This window comes from Zonotrichia leucophrys, chromosome 1 (genome assembly GCF_028769735.1).
Source record: "Zonotrichia leucophrys gambelii isolate GWCS_2022_RI chromosome 1, RI_Zleu_2.0, whole genome shotgun sequence".
Lineage (NCBI taxonomy): Eukaryota > Metazoa > Chordata > Aves > Passeriformes > Passerellidae > Zonotrichia > Zonotrichia leucophrys.
Genome location: NC_088169.1, coordinates 95499392 through 95517159, shown reverse-complemented (window position 1 = coordinate 95517159; position 17768 = coordinate 95499392). Strand labels below are relative to the sequence as shown.

The window sequence follows — 17768 nt, the reverse complement described above, 5'->3', positions numbered from 1 at the left end:
CTCATCAAGTGACAAACTTTTACTCTTCCTTCTGCTCTTAACATACTTTAAAATGCCTATTTTTACTCATCATAGTACCAGCCAGCTTCAACTCGAGCTTGGGCCTTTTTTCCCTAGAGTGGCAAGGACCATGTCTGTCCCCCTGCATAATCTGTCCTTTCCAAAGTCCATGCACTTTCTGCTGAGTTGCAGAAGGAGCTCCTTGCTCAGCCAAGCCAGCCCTCAGCCTCCCTGGCTGGACTTCTGACACATTGTAACTGCCTGTTGCTGTGCTCCTGGAAAGGGGCCCTGTAAAAAGTGGGCAGCTTTTATGTACCCCACTGTCCTCTAAAGCAGTTCCATGGGGACCTTACCAACTGCTTCCCTGCAGCCTAAAGTCTGCTCTCCCCAGGTCCAGGGCAGTAGCTTTACTTACAGTTTTTCTCCTATCTCTAGGATTTTCAACTCAGCTGTTTCATGATCATGATGATCAAGACAGCCACCCCAGAGACCATGTCTGTTTACAACCAAGCATCTCTTTTTACAAACAACTCCAACTTGAGCTCTCCAGGGAAGAAAAGAGGCCTTTAGGGACTTCTTACCATGGTGAAGCAGAGCACGAGATCTTTAAAGGAACAGATAAAATCTATGGATTCCTAGTTTGAAGCTTACTGGCAATCCAAGCCATAACTAATACCTATATATTTGGACTTGCAGCGTCACAGAAGCACAAATTCTTTGAACCAACTTTGAAAAGTCATTCTCAAATAGTTGCCCCAAAGTATTTGTGTGTAACAGATCCTATGTAAAGGAGAGTAAACTGCTTATGACAGTGCTGTATTTCTTGATGTGCAGTCAGGAAAGTCCTTGTTCAGTCTAAAATTTTTGTAGACTGGACATTATGGGCACATCAAGCTCAGGATTTGAACACAAAGAAGGTTCTCAGTAACCTGAGCTTGTTCCACACGATGTCTTTATTTTCAGACTTCAGGTAGAGTTTAAGCTAACCCTTGGTATGCCTTGCTTTAGGCTGTGGCAGCTGTTTAAGAAGGAAGACAGTGGGTCCTGTCCTTTGAAGCTACCCAGGGGTCTCAGGCAAAGGTAGATGTTCCCTTAGGCCAGGACTTTAGCCCCTCCCCATTACTTAAAAGAGGGTATCTGGCATTGTGAAACACAGCGTGTCACTCCACCCATTTTTACTTCTGCCCCTTATTTCCCCCACTGCCCCTTTCCTGTTTCTTTCTCTAGTGGCAATGGAATGGGAGAGCCAGCTGGGAAATGCACACACAGGCCTACGGGCTCACAGGCTAAGGGAAGCTGAAGGCTGGCACACAGAAAGAGGCTCTGCTCACAAGGTCTCTTCTGCTTTCCAAATGCTTCCAACCAACTTTCTTGCCATATCAAATGACAGCAAGCAGTGTCCTTCCTCCCAATGCATTGTGTATAAATCCTGGTGGGAAGGGGCCCTGGAAGCCTTTGAACCAGGCTGCTGCTGGAAGTGGCAGTGTTAGCAGCACGAGGTCAGAGCAACTGTGGCTTTGTCTGTTCACATTTTGAAAACCCACAAGTAGAATTTAGATATAAAAGCTATGTCAGAGTTTGTCACACCTGACTTTCCGTGCTCAGGCTTCCCTGCTGACCACCAACACTTGAGCCTCACAGCAAGAGGCCACCATAATTGGTCACAGCTTCTGTTCAGAAGCCTGAAGGCAACATGAAATCAGAAAAACTAAGCTGGAGCCATCCTTGTGAGTCTTTTCAGGTCTGCAGGTAAAATCAGAAGTACAGCTAAAACTCGGAGAAGAACACCTTTTGGGACCTGGTAGCCAAACAAACACAAGTTTATTTACAAACAAAACAGAAAACATGGCCATCACATCAAATTCTGGTATATTTACAGCATCCTGGTGAAGGATGGGATAGCAAAAGGATAAGAGGGGCAGAAGGTTGGTATTAAGGAAGGGGGAAGTCTCCTGTTGAATTGCAGAGGAGCTGAGCTGAAACAGGCCCAAACCTTCATACTTGAAAAGCTGAGGCTTCAGGGAACACAAACGGGATAAACTCTAACTCACAGCACTGGGCACAGATGTGGCTCCTGGAGTGACCTTCCTTAGCTCTTGGCTGAGAATTCCTCTGAAGCTGACACAGCAGAGGTGGGTTTGGGCCTGGTGCTCAGGGAGCAAGGGAAGGAGGGGTGTGACCTTTTTCTGCTAATGGATGATGAGGGGGCAGTGCTGTGCTGGCCTGCACAGGCAAGGGACCATGGAGTTGGTCAGCTGAGATACTGTCTCCATGGGTCACGGCACTGAAAGCTGGCACAGGAAAGAAGGGGAAGGCTTTGTTCCTGTCCAAGAGCAAGGAATGCGAGACAGGCCAGCTGGATGTGAGCTCCAGTCCTGCAGCCCAGGTTCAAACCCCCATGGGGCTACCTGCAACGTAATGATTATTTTTTCTTTAGTGAGCCTTTCAGCTTCTTCTCTGAGGAGCGTTGTTTCCGCACCTTCTCCTCCTTTTTCCCCAAGTTCTCATACACTGTTGACTCCTCTTTCTGCCTGTAAGACCAGGGAAAAAGTAAGGAAGAGGAAAAAGCCAGCCAAGCCAGCAGGCAGACTTGCCAGGGGCAGGCAGAGCTGGGTCTCTGCTGTGGGTGAGCTCTTACTTGGAAGGTTTTCGGGAAACCTTGGGATGTGCATTCCTCACTGCAGGGGGGTAGGCGATGTTCCCATACTCACACTCGTTTGGCTTGCCTTTCTGAGACTGCAGGAGAGGAAAAAGGCTTAGAAGAGGGTGATCTGGAGGCACCATGGAAGAGTTCTGGCTGTTAAAGCCCACTTTGTGCCAGGATCTCAGTGAAAGCTGGTGGATTGCTGAAGTGCCTGGGCTCAGCACACTGCCACTGCCAGAGGTGAGCAGCAGGTGCAAATGTAGCCTTTGTACAGGAGGCAACAGTGGGGCAGCAAATCTCTGGAGGCACTAGAACACCTAAAAGTCCCAAATTTCTGCTAAAGAATATTAAAACAGCAGGAGCTACAGCAGGGTGTCAGAAGCTACAAGGAAAGAGAAAAGACACCACTTATCAAATAGCAGGAAAAGATTTTGCAGCTGCAAAACTAGGATGTGAAAGACAAAGAGGAAAGAAGAGGCAAGGAAGGTCTTTGCTTGTCCTAAAAAAAGTTTGTTACAAAACAGCACTTGGTGATATTACTCAGAACATAGTTAAAGTAACTGCATTAAAATTTAACTGCTGTCCAGCAGTTCAGAAGGGATTGGTACTTGAACTGCTAATGAACTTGTCCCTTGAATTTAAAAATCTTAGAAGAGAGGAACAGGGACACAGCTCTTACTGTACCATTGTAGTCTGCGTAAATCTCTGTGTTAGCTCAAAGCTTCTGAAACAGAACACTTGAGCTCAGAGCCAGCAGCATGCAGGGCTTAGGCTGACAGGGCAGCAGAGCCCCTTTGCTCTCACCTGGATAATTTCCAGCTTTTTCTTGGTTGCCTCTATGAACTGGCAGATGGCCATGTAGATGAACTTGTACTGGGCCTCTGTCTGCACCATCCCAGATCGCTGGGCCCTCACCATCTGGATGGTCTTCTGGATGTCAATGTCGCAGTCCAGCCCTAGCAAGGAGCACCAGAAAAGCTTGCGGACATATTCACTGCCCCCTCCCCCAGCTCTCTACCAAAAGCAGCCACAGCAGAGGACAGACAAGAAGTTTCCACTCCTTCCATACTCTTTATTCCTGTATGAAGCTCCTATCTCTCCCCCCGCTCAGTATATTTGATGTCTGGCCTTGGAAGAAAAGCCAAAGCTCAGGGAAGGCTAAAGCTGTAAGAAGTGGATATGTACAGAGATCCAGCAGAACAACTTAAAGCTGTGGCAGGATCTTCTCCCTCTGACAGCTGATAGTTTTCATCCCTCTGCAGCTGAACTCAAAGGCAAAGCCCTACTGGGTAGCCCAGTTCATTTTGAGTCCTCTTACCCTTGGTGGAGATTGTTTCCACTATCATATCAATGACGATGATGGTCCCAGTGCGGCCAATCCCAGCGCTGCAAGGAGAGGACAAGCAGAGGTCAGAGCAAGACAGCTCCTGAAACAAAATGCAGCTGCTTCTGGGGAAGGATGTGCCTCTTGTAGCAGCTTTCAGCAATGCCACAAAAGAGTCACGGGTTCAACAGGTAGAGAGTTTGGTGTGGGGGCACTGAAGAAGAAAAAAGCAAATATTGGGACTGGCATATGCTTCACTCACAAATCCTGGGGTACAGCAGGAAGCAGCAGGACAGATTTTTTGTATCTCAGCCCAGATAAGGGATAGAGGATGCTTCAAACTCCAGCCTCTGTACCAACCTGCAGTGTACCAGAATAGGCCCTGCGTTGGGGATGCTCTCTTGCTTCTGGTTTATCTGGTCGAGGAAGCTGAGGACTCCTCCCGGCTCGCTGGGTACGCCATGGTCAGGCCAGCTCAGGTACTGGTATTGCCAGATCTCACGCACAGCCTTGCCCTGAGAAGAGCAAAGCACCCCACTGGTAAAACTGCAACCCAGTCCTGCCCCAGGCCTCTGTCCCAGGGAGAGGTGAGTCTGGAGCCAGAGAGAATCTGTCTCCTGCCCACTTCTTGGTGATTCCACCAGTGTGATTCCAGACCAAACCAGGTGGGAACACCACCCCCAAGAATGTTGGAACAGCAGCATCAACACAGTACCCAGGAGTTCCTAGGTTTAGGTGTTTGGTGGCTTGGATGGCCCCTGGTCAGACACACTCACGTTATCCTTCGGGCACACGCAGAGGTGCCGCAGTTTGTACTCCAGCGCGTCGTGCTCCCCAGCGTTCTGCACAAGGTAGGGACCGTACTCCTTGGTGCTGCCCAGCTCTGGCCAGTAAGGCACACATTTGTTCTATGTGGGCAGAGAGGGCAGGGTGAGGGTGGGCAGAAGGCAGGAGAGACAGAAAAAGCAGAGCAATGGTTGACAGGGAGGAGAGACACCTCCAGACTGGTACTTACCCGGCCTTTTTCCACCTCCCGTGTTGTCATCACGATAATGCGTGTGTTCTCCTGCCACACCATTTGCCACAAGTCATTGACTGTGGCGTCCAGGCAGCCCTGGCTGGCGATGTAGGTCTTGGTGCACTCATCTGGGCTGATCAGGGTGTTCTGAGTGCAGACAGGGGAGGGTCAGGAGGGCTGCAGGAGCAGCAGACCTTGCCCTGCTTTGGCACTGTTCTGGACAGGCACACAGCCATCTTTCAAGAATCTCACCTTGACATAGTTGGCATTGATGTAGTCAGATCCGGGTATATTTGGGTCCCTTCCCTGGAGGATGACTCTGGAGTGATCAACTGGGGTGCAGTGAAAGAATGAACAGTGCAATGAGATACTCCATGCACAGCCACACAGAGCTCCCTCACTGCCCTGTGCCACCTCAGTCATGATTCCCAGGGATGCCCCATAGCCTCAGCTCTTCCTCTGGGTTCAGACCAATCTCACTCCATCCTCCCATCTCTCTGCCTCTGTGATGGACCATAGAAGCTAATGAGTCTGATGCAACCCTCCCTCCTTCCTTCAAAGACAGGAAAAGGCTGTGACCTTCCTCATCAGCTCTTAAATCCTCAGTGCCATACACCTTGTAACCTGCTCTGGAGGACAGGGATGGCTTGGAGGGAGGACAGAGGCTTGGACAGCTCTTCATCACCTATCTGTCGATTTATTTTTTTTATAGTGGAGAAGCAAGACTCACAGGGCAATATGTTCTTGTATCGGTTCTTGCTCTTATTTTCAGGTCTCTGGCCCTCATGACGGTCAAACAGGTGCTTGGCTTCCTGTTTTTGCAGGCTCTGAGAGCAGAAGAAAGAACAGTCATGGCAAGGTCACAATGTATGACAGGGGAGGTGGGCACTAGGAGGCATAGTGGTGGTGGCTCTGATGACACATGGGCACGCTGTTGGGGAGCAGAGAAGTGAAAACCAAACCTAGACTTGATAAGTCTAAGGCTTGTGCCCTTACTGTCGTGGTGACTCACTCTCCCAACCATAAAAAAGCGCATTTCTACATCACTGGCTTCACTTAAAGATGAGACTCATTCCCCAGGGGAACTGGTTCCAAACAGACACTTCTTTCAGAAATAAATTGACAAGACACAAGAAATTTGTGTACAGGAAGAAATCGAGGATGGAGAATGAGGTGGTGCATGCAGAATTCCCAAAAAGCCAAATAATGTCCCCCAACAGTTGCTTACATCAAATTCCTCCCAGAATCCAGCCTTGGACGTCTCCTCAGACAGACTTGTCTTCTTGTTCAGTTCGTGCACTCTGTTCTCAATGTCAGCAGCATTCACCCTTGTAGCATAGTAGGGCTGGGGATGGGGAAACACAACAGGTGAGAGAGAGAGAGATGCTGCTGGAGAGCAAAGTGTCCTCTGTGCACCATGGAAAAAAGAAGGAAAGGGACATAAAGCAGAAAAAAACAACAAATCAGTCCCCCCCCAAAGAGCGTCTAAAAAACAGGAAACTGGACTTACCTGCTTCAGGTACACAAAGGAACCAGATATCTCCTCAATTCCAATCTTCTTGAAGTGCTCCACCAGATCTGTCAGACTGTCAAACATCTCAGCCCCTCCAATTGTGTAGCGTCCATTCTAAACAGAGGAAAAATGTGTAATGTCTCACTCATAACACTCAGAATCCTGGAATAGTTTGGGTTGGAAGGCATCATAAAGGGCTGCTAATTCCAAACCCCCTGCCATGGGCAGGGACACCTTCCACTAGCTTGGGTTGCCCAGCGCCCCCTACAGCCTCACCTCAAACACTTCCAAGAATGGGACATCCACAGTTTCTCTGGGAAACCTGAGCCAGTGCTTCACCAACCTCACAGTATTTTTTTCCTCTTATTCCATCTAAACCTGCCCTATTTCACTTTGAAGGCATTCCCCCTTGCTCTATCACTCCATGCCCTTGTAAAACATCCCTCTCCAGCTTTCCCATGAGCCTCCTTTGGGTTATGGAAGGTGATGTAAGACCTCCCCACAGCTTTCTCCAGGCTGCAAACTCCCACTCTCTCCACCTGTCCCATGAATAAAGCTGGTGAAAGGAAGGAAAAAGGCAATCCTGGGGTGCAGATCCATAGGCACCACCCTGCATCACCTAGGAAAGCACTTCCTCTGGCAGGGAGTTCAGAGAGTTTGTCCTGAGCACATGGAGTTCATGGCACTGTGCTCTCAGTGGATCAAAGCCCAGAGAAGGTGTATTGCCTGACAATCCCACTGAAGGCCAGTTGCCTTCTCTCCATGGAATCTCATCATCCCGAGTGAAAGAAACAGGAGAAATTGTCACAGCCATTTTGGTATCACCCACCAGACCACTGCCTCTCCTCCTGCCCTCCCGCTGCTCACCTCACACATGATCTTGATGTGTGTGACTTTGAGCCGCGCCCCAGAGGCACCGGCTGCCCCTGCTGCCGCATCAGAGCCGGGCTTAGGCTGGTCAGTGAGCACAGACAAGACAAAGTCCCCAGGTTTGCTGAGGCTCTCCCGCACCAAGAAGGTCCAAGGGGTAGCTTTGGCCTGGAGCAGGGACTCGGCTGCAGGGCCTGACAGATGCCCATGGTACCACCTAAGGAAAAACAAGAGAGGGTTAAAAAAGGGGTGGGATGCGGGAAGTGGATGCCCTTGAGCTGATGAGTGAAAAACAGCAGCACTGGGGAAGGGTGAGGGAGGAAGAAAGGAAGGGGGAGACAGAGAGGAAGGAAGGAGGAGCAGGATCTCGGGAAAAGCAAATGAGACAGAACGTGGAGAGCCGGGCAGAGGAGGAAAGTGCAAGGGATGAGGTGGAGACAGAAGGGACCTAGGGAGCAGAAGGCTGGTGCCGGAGGACACAGTGGGAAAGCACCAAGTGTGACCCGTTGTGTGATACACACAAAAGCACAGGTAAGTAATACTTTCTGCCTGGAACACCAGTTGGGACAGGGCAGTTTGTGTGTTTCAGCACCTAACAGTATTATTGGGACTCTTGCCTTACTGCTGCAAGGGGCTCTGGAAACTCAAACACCAGGGAAACAAAAATAAGCCCCCACTGAGTCAGAAACTCTCCCATCAGATTTAGCAGCACCCAGATGGTTGTGCTGAGATCAGATCCATTAAAGAATCATTCCAGCAACTCCTCTTTTTGAAACTCAGTCACCTCTTCACTCAAAGGATAATTCCCATTCTCTGAGCACACCACACTGCAGCAATCACCCTGGCCATGGGAGTGAGCACCAGGAGCTGATCCATGTGCACGTTCCTGTCCTCAATACAAACACTCAGCAGCTCCTTCTCCTCCTAGCACAAGGTCGGGAGCATCCCCATTTGACCAAGGTGTTCCCCGCCTCACCATCGGGATGTGGGAATGGATTTACTTCCACGGAGCAGCTAACAGGGAAGGCCTGGCCTGGTGAACTTCACATTGATAGGGGGCTCTTTGTTCCCATGAACTGAGATGGAGTTCAGGAGGCCACAGCCCAGTCACAGGGGCAGATGGGGCATTTATTCATTCTCCCCTGCCTCTAGTCAGAGCACAGGGTTGCTCCACGTACAGCAGGAGGTTCACACAGTTATTACTGGGCTCAGCAAGTAACTTTTGCTGACCCTCACCTCATGCACTGCAAGAAGCAGCTGGTGACAGTGCACAGCTGTCATTAATTTCTGAACCTCCTCTCAGAGAACTGTTCAGCAACCATGTGCTCAGGTGCCACCTTGGCATCGGTTGGCGCCTCCTGCCCATCAAAGAGGTCTGCCAGCCTCCCCTCCCCACAGGGAGGAGGGGGTTAATGGGTCCCACTCCTCCCTCCCCCAGCTCTTCAAAGCCACGTGACGGAAAATCACTTGGGGAGAGAGTGAGAGGAGCTTTCGTAAGAGCCCGAGGGGGGAGGGGGTAAGTTTCCAACCGCAGGAGGAAGGGAGGAAACTGCAGGGCCACGAAGCAATGGCCTTGACTGGAGAGGACAGCCAGCAGCAGACCTGCCCCTCTGCAGCCTGACCCCGAGCAAGCTGGGGTGTACCCCGATGTTTCAGCCTCCCTGCTCGCTGCCTCCAGGTGCCCAAGGAGGACCTGTGCAAGAAGGACTTGTCACCCCCGAGCAGGGCATGACAGCTCCCCTGAGCTGCACCAAAGGGCCTGAAAGCAAAGTGCAAGGGCAAAGCCACCTGATTTGATTTAGGAACTTGGTGTCAGAGACACATGCAAAGCGGGGACAGGAAGGAGACTAAGCAGGCCAGGAATAGCAGGGGAACATGGTCCTGCTCGCAGCTACGTGAGTCACCCAGGCCTAGAATAACCAGGGAGGTTTGGGGCACAACTGAGGGTTTCCACACAACACGTCCCTCCACAGACCCACTGCAGACCCACAGCGGACACCGCAACCTTTTCTTTCAAAAACAGTGTATAAATAGCAAAGGCAACCGGAAACCAGAAGTAAAAATAGATCCCTGCTAGGTCTGCTGTGATGGATCAAGGTACACACAGCTATTCCTAGGAATGCTGCCCCCATGGACACAGAGGAGGTTAAGAAAGGCAGGAGGCATTTTTGGCAGGATTTGCTCTGGGGATGCTGGCAGGACAGAAAGAGGCCACGAAACATTTAATCACAGGCACAGCAGCTCCGTGCTGTCCCTGTACCTCTCTGTCGTGGGGTCAGAACAGTTGAGCGGGTATCTCAAGTCGATGATGGTTCCATCTTTGTCCTGCAGCGAGCCCTGTTGCTGTGTGTAGTACTCCACCAATTCTGACAAGGTGGCAAACTTCTCCCCTCCATACAGGTCATAGAAATCCCCAGTATTCTGGATGCGGATGTGGGTTACCTGATCACCAACCCTGTGGAATAAAGCACAAGGCAGTCCAATTGAGGTGGTTGGGAAAGGGGCAGGAAGGTGTCCTGCACTACCTCCCACCATGGAACCAGAGCAAACCATCTCTGTGAACGAAGATGACTGGAAAGAGAAGCTCCTTGGATGACTTGAGGGAGGCTCTAGAAGACACTGGGAAGCTGAGGTCATTTTACAGCTTGAGAAGAACTCAGAGGGACAGAGGCAGGATGAAGAAGATGCCAGAGGACATGTGAGGATCTAGGCAATCTGTGTATGTAACACTGCAAAGACAGAAGCTGGGGTCCAAGTTACTGACCGGACTGAAAGGGAAAAATCCCCCTGATTCCTCCGACTGGGTCTGGCCAGGAAGCTCCCATGGACACCTCGTCCCTTCAGTAAGGCTTCAGCTTCCAGCCCACTCAGGTCACGGTGAAACCACCTAGCAGAGAAAATAACAGCAAGACCAAGTGAATAAAAAAGCCAGGCACTATTGTGGAGATCTGCAGGGTGCAGAATGGTCCCCAGCCAGCATCCCTAGGTGAAAGCCAGCAGCAGCAGCATCCCTTCCTGCCTGATGCCTCTCCCAGCCTATGGATGGTTCCCATGAGAGATACGGCTTCCAGGGCCATCCCTGACCTCATCCATCCTACTTCCCTGGTCCCATTCCTCACACACACAGACCTCTCAGACCCTCTTACCTCACCATTGTGGAGGGAGAAAGCCGAGGCGGCCAAGTGGCTGCCACCAAAGCAACCCAAAAAACACAGAGGAAAAATCAGTTTGCGCTGGAAGGGAAAGGGAAGTCGGAGGTCTGTGCAGGGGCACCCAACGCCACGCTGTTCCTGTGCCTCTTGGGAGCTGGCCATGTATCTCTCCAGGAGCTGACTGTCAGTCCATTCAGGCCCTCTCCATGCACCTCTCCCTGCACAGGTGCCTTGCTCCCTGGCCCGATGTGCAGCGCTGCTGGGCAGGGGCAGGCGCGAGCCCGAACACAGCGGGGCACACACACGGCTCCGGGAACAGGAAGCGCTCTGAGCCATCCACTCCGCAGCCCCGAGCTGCTTTGCATACACTTCTGCTTCTCCTTTTGTGTCTTTCCTCCCCATAGCCCCTATTATTTTTGGGTCCCTGTCTTCAGCACCCAAGGGCTGACTCTTCGCATTAATTTTGGGTTCTGGCCGTGTTCACAAAACTCAGTTCTGCTCGTCCTCTGCTCCCCTTTTCCTCCAAAAGTCCAACGAGAAACACAAATGGTCCCAAATGTCCTACATGCTCTGTACAGGCACAGGGGGGAATCCATGTGAACCCAGAGCTGCAGACTTCAAGGCCCAGGCCAGTGCTCTGAGCACAGCAGTGCCTGCCTGAAACCAGCCTGCCACGGGATGGGACTGACATGGGCAGTGGTAGCTCAAAAGGGATCGGGAGGTTGGGAGAGGGTGGTGAAGCTGCTGAGGAATGAGGCAGAGACCAGGACAAACAGCTACAGGGAGCCCACACAGCACTGAGGGAGCTGAGCCAAGGACCTTCAAAATCCCGGCACCCCACACTGAGGCCAAAGCTGACAACCTGGACAACCACGTATAAGAAGAAGGAAAACCATTCCAGTCACCTGGCTGCTTCCAGCTGTGGCCCATGACTGCCCTGCCCACAGTACTGGCTTCAAGTCTGCAGGTCTGGTGAAAGAATGGGAGCTAAGCCGTGGCCTAAGAGTGCAATCCAGCTGGCAAAGGAGCCTGGCTATTCCCTGGGGCCATCTCAGCTACCCTGTGCGGTGTGGGCAGCAGTAACAGCAAGAGCCTTGCTCATTTCAAGCAGCAGCAGCAGCTGCAGACTTCCCCACATACCACCAGACTGGGAAATCCTGCAAAAAGATGAACAGGCTGCTAGCTAAGACTTAGACAAAAACTCGTGGCCAAGACAGAAACCAGCAACAAAGGGAAGTACAGGAGAGACGAGTGGGAAGCTAAACTTCATTGCTAGAAAGGCAACCCAGGCACCTCCAGCAGCTTCCTTAGAAATGCTTCTGGTTTCATGCACATGGTGAGCTGGGGTGTGGTGAGCTGCAGGCAGCCAGAGGTACTGACTTGGAACTGATATTGAAAACCAAGGAGATTTTAAATGCACGGGAGCAACTCAAGGGAACAACTTCTGCACAAAGTTGTAGAAGTTGCACCAGAAAGAGAGCACCTAAATCAGTCTAGCGGGAACAGGAAACAAGTGTTGTTTATTGCCAAGGGAGAAAAGGCAGGAACTTCCAGAAAGAAGTCCCAAAAAATAATTCCTGATATCAAAAGCATATTAGAGTATGCTGAGTAAATGTGAAGCCAAGGCAGAGAAAAAACAAAACTTGGGCATCCCTGCACCCTACACTGAAGGAGAAAATCTGTCTGAGGAACCGAACATTAGCTGGACACAGGGGAACAGGGAAAGAACAAGGCAGCAAAGAGCCCAGACCAGAATAAGAAAGGGTGAGAGAGCATTTATCCCGTGTAACTCAGCATCCTCCAGAAGGACAAGCCACAGGGTGCAGTGTAATCTCTTGACAGTATTTTTGTGGACAAAAACCCCATATCACATAATTTACAGGATGAGTTTATGTTTCTGCTTGCTTTCATTTTAGGAAAGGAGTGGATGCATGCAGCTGCCCTGGTGTCTTTGATCTGGGCCATCCAATTAAAAACTACCAGTAAGGGAGGGAAATGTCACCACAGAGAAGCCATCAGTCGGTATCTTTGAGGCTGCTCTCCCAAATGGCTGCAGCATGGAACAGCTGAGCCACTAAATATAATAAGACTATAATTGAGCCACTAAAACACTTTTTAATATAATTAAGAGGTCAAGAGATTTCAGCAAAGAGACTACTCTTACACTGTTTGGCTTTCAGTACAACACAGGTGTTAGAACCTCATCTTGTAAATCCCTTGTGGAAGCAGGCCACAGCTAGCGCAGTAACAAATTTACAGCAGAAGATAAATGAAATAGCTAATTAAAAACCACACATCTGGATTGCTGCAAGAAAAAAAGAAACTGGAAAGGATCCAGCATAATGCCACTGATGCAGTGAAGAGCCTGGAACATAGCAGAGAGCAAGCTGGGTTTATTCAACTTGAAGAAAAGATGCTTAAGGAGGGATTTAACACTTGTCTGAGACAAGCTAAAAGGGGCCGTGGGGGTTTAGAGCTGATAAGTCAGGTTCTTTTTTGTGGGACACAACCAAAAGACAAGAGGCAACAGGCATGACTTGCAGCAAGGGAAATTCTGATTAGGTATCAGGAAAAACTGCACACGTGCTCCCCCCCAAGGGGGTTCAGCACTTGCCACAGGTCTCCAGCGCAGCGGAGGAGCCTCCACCCTGGCAGGCGTCAGGACTTGGCCAAATGGGGCCCTGAGCCAGTTTTGGGGCAGCAGGGGTGGCACTAGGCAGGGCAGAGGTCAAAATGGTTGTCAAAGGAAGAGCAGAGAGAAAGATTGTGTACAGAGTTTCTTTTGCCTTTGTACTTCCTAAGCCTCTGTTAGCAGCTACTTGTAGTCAGCTGTCAAATGCATAACAAATTTTGCACCCTTTGGCAAAGAGCTCCATTGCTCAGTTACAGAAACACCCCCTCCTTTGACTCATTTATAACCTGCTCCCTGCCTCTTTTTTAGCACCTGGTTGTTGCAAAGAAAGGAAAATCAGTCTGTGGTTCCCGTTTCTCTCCCCCTGCTCCAAGCTATTTGTGGTAACAGACCTGAAACATCCATATCCATCCTCAGGCTGAAGACTCCAGCCCTACTAAGGGGTTCTTTTTGTACAGAACTATTCTACACCTCTGACCACCTTTTCTGTCTCTCTCAGAGATATTTCCAATTCTGGCATTTTGATTTGGAGATAAGAGTGAAGGTGGGCACAGAAATGTGGTGTTCACAATGCTGGTGAGTCATGGACAGTGGTGATTTCTGATGTTCACTACAACCAAGCATGAAGCTAACAACCGCATGGACTTCTATAATCAAAGAGAGGTTACTATTATTTCACAATCATTGTTTTATATGCAATTTTTGTATTATTTTTCTGTATGAACACTGTTTTACATAAGCCTTTTCATCTGTTGTTCTACTGCCCACTCATTCACTGCCATTAGGTCTTTCCGAAATTAGTCACAAGTCAACTCCCACCCTATTATCCTGAATAACTTTCTACCATCATCCAATTTTCTCACCTCACCAGTATTCCCAGGTACAGCCTGTATTTCAGATAAGGCCCCTGTGATCTGACCACTGATGACTTCCCTTTGCTGTAAAAATGGGATGTTAATTCCCAGCTTCCATTTACTATTCTCTAGTATTTCTTTACTCAAGAAAATCTTTATCTTCTTTTTTTATCCCATGATTTCAGCCTTTATTTAAAGACTTTGATGAGACAGTCTTTGCCAAATTCTTTAAATCCAAGCAAACTGTACTGGCCAGACCTGCCTTATCCATATGTTTCCTAAGTCCCTCAAACCCCTCCAGTTTTACAGGACCATATTTGCCTTTACAAAAGCAGATGCTGGCACTTCCTTTAGTATCACATTCATTGCTCTCCCCATTATACTGTGCACCCTCCTGTTCAGATAATGACTTTATTGTTCCATGCTTCTCTCACATTTGGGGGGGAGCTAATTTGGAGCCCTTTTTGAGAATGAGCATTGCATTTGTTAATCTTCTTCTTGTAAATCTCAGCACAGAGATGATTTCAGACAGGCGGTTTAGCTGTTCTGTACAGAAGTCTGCTGTAGTTCAGTCATTAGTGCAGAGCAAAGGCTGCCTGGGGGTGGGCTGATGGACCATCCTCCTGTGACCTGCCAAAGCCACATGCTCTCCATCAGGCCTTGGGGCTCCAGCACAGGGCTGGACCACTGTGGTTGCCCAAATTCTTACCAGAGAGTAATGCCAGTGTGAATCCCATTTCCTGACACCCTTCCAGAGCAGGATACCTGTTTAGACTGACTGTGAGGATTGAAGGTCCCACTTTTTGTTCCATAAAGGGCTAGGAAAGACTGCAGTAAATGAAGGAATAACCAGCATTTAAAAGGCCAGGTAGCTGACATCTCTCTCTGCAAAACCATTCAGAGATGCTGCAGCTGCAGGGTGGCAGAGGAACTGCAGCAGACTGGGCATCACAAACCCTGCTTGCTCCTTATCAAAATGAGAAGAAGCAACAGTAATGATGTAAAGCACAGCGAGCTCCAATCCTCTGGCTACCTCTAATAGGCAGCTCCTATTAGAAACTGGGCGTTTTTCCCTTCTGTGCCTAATTCCTACTGCTGCTATTTTTATTTTTCTCACCAACAACTCTTGTTTTCTTGCCCTAACTAGCATTCACAGCACTCACCCACGGGATGGCATCAGGGTCTTGTCTCTCAGATCCCCACTGATGGAGGACTGACAGGAGCTGGTGGAGGAAGTACCACAGCCCTCAACCAGGGGGGTCCTACTAAAGAAAATAAAGCAATATTGGAATTAGCAAGAAAGGACGTTGAAACGGATTTGGGAGGGAGATCAAAGACCTGGACAGAGGAGGGGTGGCGTGGCACCCTGGCGGCGGGGCGGGATGCTCATGGCGGTGAGTGCCGGGGCGCTGGAGCAGCAGCTGGCCGTGCCTGCGGGTGCAGCACCTCCCGTGACTCACCTGAGCCCGATGCGCACAGGCGAAGCCCCGAACTCCGCCTGCTCCCAGGCGGAATAAGGAGGAGGTAGCTCCAGGTCAGGCAAACCTCAGGCCTCAAGCCGCGGGCTTAATTTTCACCATTTGCAAAGCACTTCCTGGACTGCAGTTAATGAATAATCAAAGGGGTGGGGGAAGGCCAAGGCCAGGCTCGGAGAGGTAGATGGAGACGGAAGGGACCGACTGCTCTTCCTGCCTCCCATCCACTGAGCTCACGCCCTCGCTGGCTGCATTCCTGCCCGCTTTGTAACTGGGAGCACAGAACGCCCGACGCAGCTCCCTCACACCTGGCTCGCAGCTCCCTGTTCTCCCAGGCCTGGCTCCTTCACTCTCAGCCCTTTTCCCCTGTTCCTGTCGCCAAGGACCTCAATTCTTCCAAGGACAACAGGGACAGAGGGCAGGAGGCTACAAGCAGACATACCTGATGTCCCTCTTAATGACACTGCAAAGAAAACATTGCAAAGGAGCAAGGCTGCACCACTAGGTTGATCCCTCTGCAGTCCAAAAAAAAAAAGGTGAGATAAAAATTTTATGTTGTTTATATTGTTGTAATCCAGGCTGCAGCCAAACGGGGCAAGCCCAGCCCTCCCACGCTCGGCCGCTCCCTGCTGCATCTCTCCGCTGCCTTTTTCACTAAGGATAATGTGCTGGATTGCACATTCAGCCACAAAACAAGGGAGCAGGAGTAAATTAGCACTGACCCTGCTGCGACAGGGGCCTCAATGGCATTTACAACACTTGCTGAACAGCACTAATCGTGTTGAGGGACACATTATGCTTCAAACAGCACGTCTGAAAATGCTTGCCCTTGTAAAGTGCTTAACACCTGGCTCTCTGATACCAGATCCTAGGGCTTCACACCGAGGCTCTGCACAAACCTTTTTGCAGAACATGGTGCCTACTGGGCCTCCCAAAAGAGCGTCACAAGTGTCATGCAGAGAGCGCTGCTGTACCTGCCTCTGCACCAGGGAGCAGCACTGCTGAGCTCACGGCCATTCATGAAACACGGGCATTTTCAACACACGCTTTATTCGCGAGCAGACACGCGAGCAGACACGGAGCATCCCATTCCTTCCAGGACCGAGTCTCGCTTGTTCAATGCCCCATTCCCAGGGCTGACAGGACGTGCACCTTGGAAGCAGGGCACCAGCCGGAGCACCGGGAGGGCTCCACGGGCTCAGGAGGCAGCAACTCCGCCGGTGCCGGCCCCGTGCGGCGGCAGCGTCATGGGCGGCAGGAACATGGCCTTGAGCTTGCCGGACATGCTAGCGATCTCCGGGTCCTGCGACTCGTAGGACTTGATCAGCCGGGCGAATTTCAGGACGCCTGCAAGGGAATGGGGTGGGCGGGACGCCCCGCTGCCCGGGCGGGCCCGGAGCATCCCGCCCGGCGGGGGAAAAACCCACCTTCGCCGTCGCTGCTGAACCCGTAGGCCTTGATCACGTCCTGCTGGATCTGGGTGGCCACGGGCAGCAGGAACTGCAGCATCTTGCCCATGTCGTTGCAGGCGTTGTCCCGAGCCTCCTCCATGCGCTGCGCGTTCTCGGGCGCCCCGAACGCCTTGATCACCTCCGCCAGCACGGCTGCGGGACACGGGCACTCAGCCGTCCGCCGGCCTCCCGCACGCAGCGGCGCGGCACGGGCCCTCAGCCGCCGGCCCGCCCAGGACACGGCACCGCCCGCACTCACCCTTCGCCTGCTCCGCGCTCAGCGCCGGCGGCACCGGGGGCTGCGCGGAGGCCGCCATGGGGCGGCACGGGGCGGCCGCGGCTGCGGCCCCACACCGATCAGCACCGGCTCCAGCCCGGCCCCGCCCGAGCGCGCCTGCGCCTCCCCGCCCCGATCTGCCATTGCACCGCCTGTGGGAGCGGCTTCCCGCGGGCGCGGGAAACCTGCTGGACAAATTCTAAAAGAGCTGAAATCACTGCCGGAAACGGCGCACGGGCGAGGAGCCCCTCCGGGCCGACCCACCCCGAGGTGAGGGCGAGGGCCGCTCTTCTCCTGGGACGTTTCCCCTGCGGGTCCCCGACTCGGTGCCGCCCGTCTGCCCCGCTCAAAGCCGATCCCGGCGGTCTCCGGTGCCGCCAAACGGGCCAGCCGTGCCTCCCGGATCGTATGCAAATTCCTCGCTTCTCATTGGCCCGCCGTGCGCACGCCCCGCCTCTCCCGTTGTTGCCGGGCTCCGGCAGGCCTTTCCCGAGGCGGTGCCCACTTCCAGCCTCTCCCACTTTTCACCGGGAGTGTTTCTGCCCTTCTCCCCCTGCC

General features: G+C 51.6%; 2 protein-coding genes and 1 non-coding gene across 8 annotated transcripts; all 3 read right to left on the bottom strand.

The window, feature by feature from the left end:
- Window positions 1-1791: 1791 nt before the first annotated feature.
- PTPN6 (protein tyrosine phosphatase non-receptor type 6) lies at window positions 1792-16587 on the bottom strand. Of its 6 annotated transcripts, none has more exons than XM_064723692.1 (16): window positions 16457-16587; window positions 15171-15272; window positions 10134-10256; window positions 9630-9824; window positions 7367-7586; window positions 6497-6613; window positions 6215-6331; window positions 5717-5813; window positions 5239-5318; window positions 4984-5133; window positions 4745-4876; window positions 4329-4483; window positions 3963-4030; window positions 3449-3600; window positions 2639-2736; window positions 1805-2531 (listed from the first exon to the last, which is right to left on the bottom strand). In XM_064723692.1, exons 1-16 carry the CDS (start codon window positions 16501-16503, stop codon window positions 2423-2425), a joined length of 1962 nt encoding a protein of 653 aa, XP_064579762.1. In that variant the 5' UTR covers window positions 16504-16587; the 3' UTR covers window positions 1805-2422. The 6 variants fall into 6 exon arrangements, with proteins under 6 accessions (XP_064579808.1, XP_064579762.1, XP_064579772.1 ...); XM_064723702.1 differs by having other exon boundaries at window positions 15171-15269; window positions 16457-16503; XM_064723728.1 differs by having other exon boundaries at window positions 16382-16462.
- On the bottom strand, window positions 16514-17339 carry C1H12orf57 (chromosome 1 C12orf57 homolog). The gene is made up of 3 exons (XM_064723750.1): window positions 17193-17339; window positions 16910-17086; window positions 16514-16829 (listed from the first exon to the last, which is right to left on the bottom strand). Exons 1-3 carry the CDS (start codon window positions 17248-17250, stop codon window positions 16681-16683), a joined length of 384 nt encoding a protein of 127 aa, XP_064579820.1. The 5' UTR covers window positions 17251-17339; the 3' UTR covers window positions 16514-16680.
- Window positions 17340-17369: 30 nt separating this feature from the next.
- LOC135455979 (U7 small nuclear RNA) lies at window positions 17370-17430 on the bottom strand. The gene has a single exon (XR_010442443.1). It is a non-coding gene; the product is annotated as a U7 small nuclear RNA (small nuclear RNA).
- Between the last annotated feature and the right edge of the window lie 338 nt (window positions 17431-17768).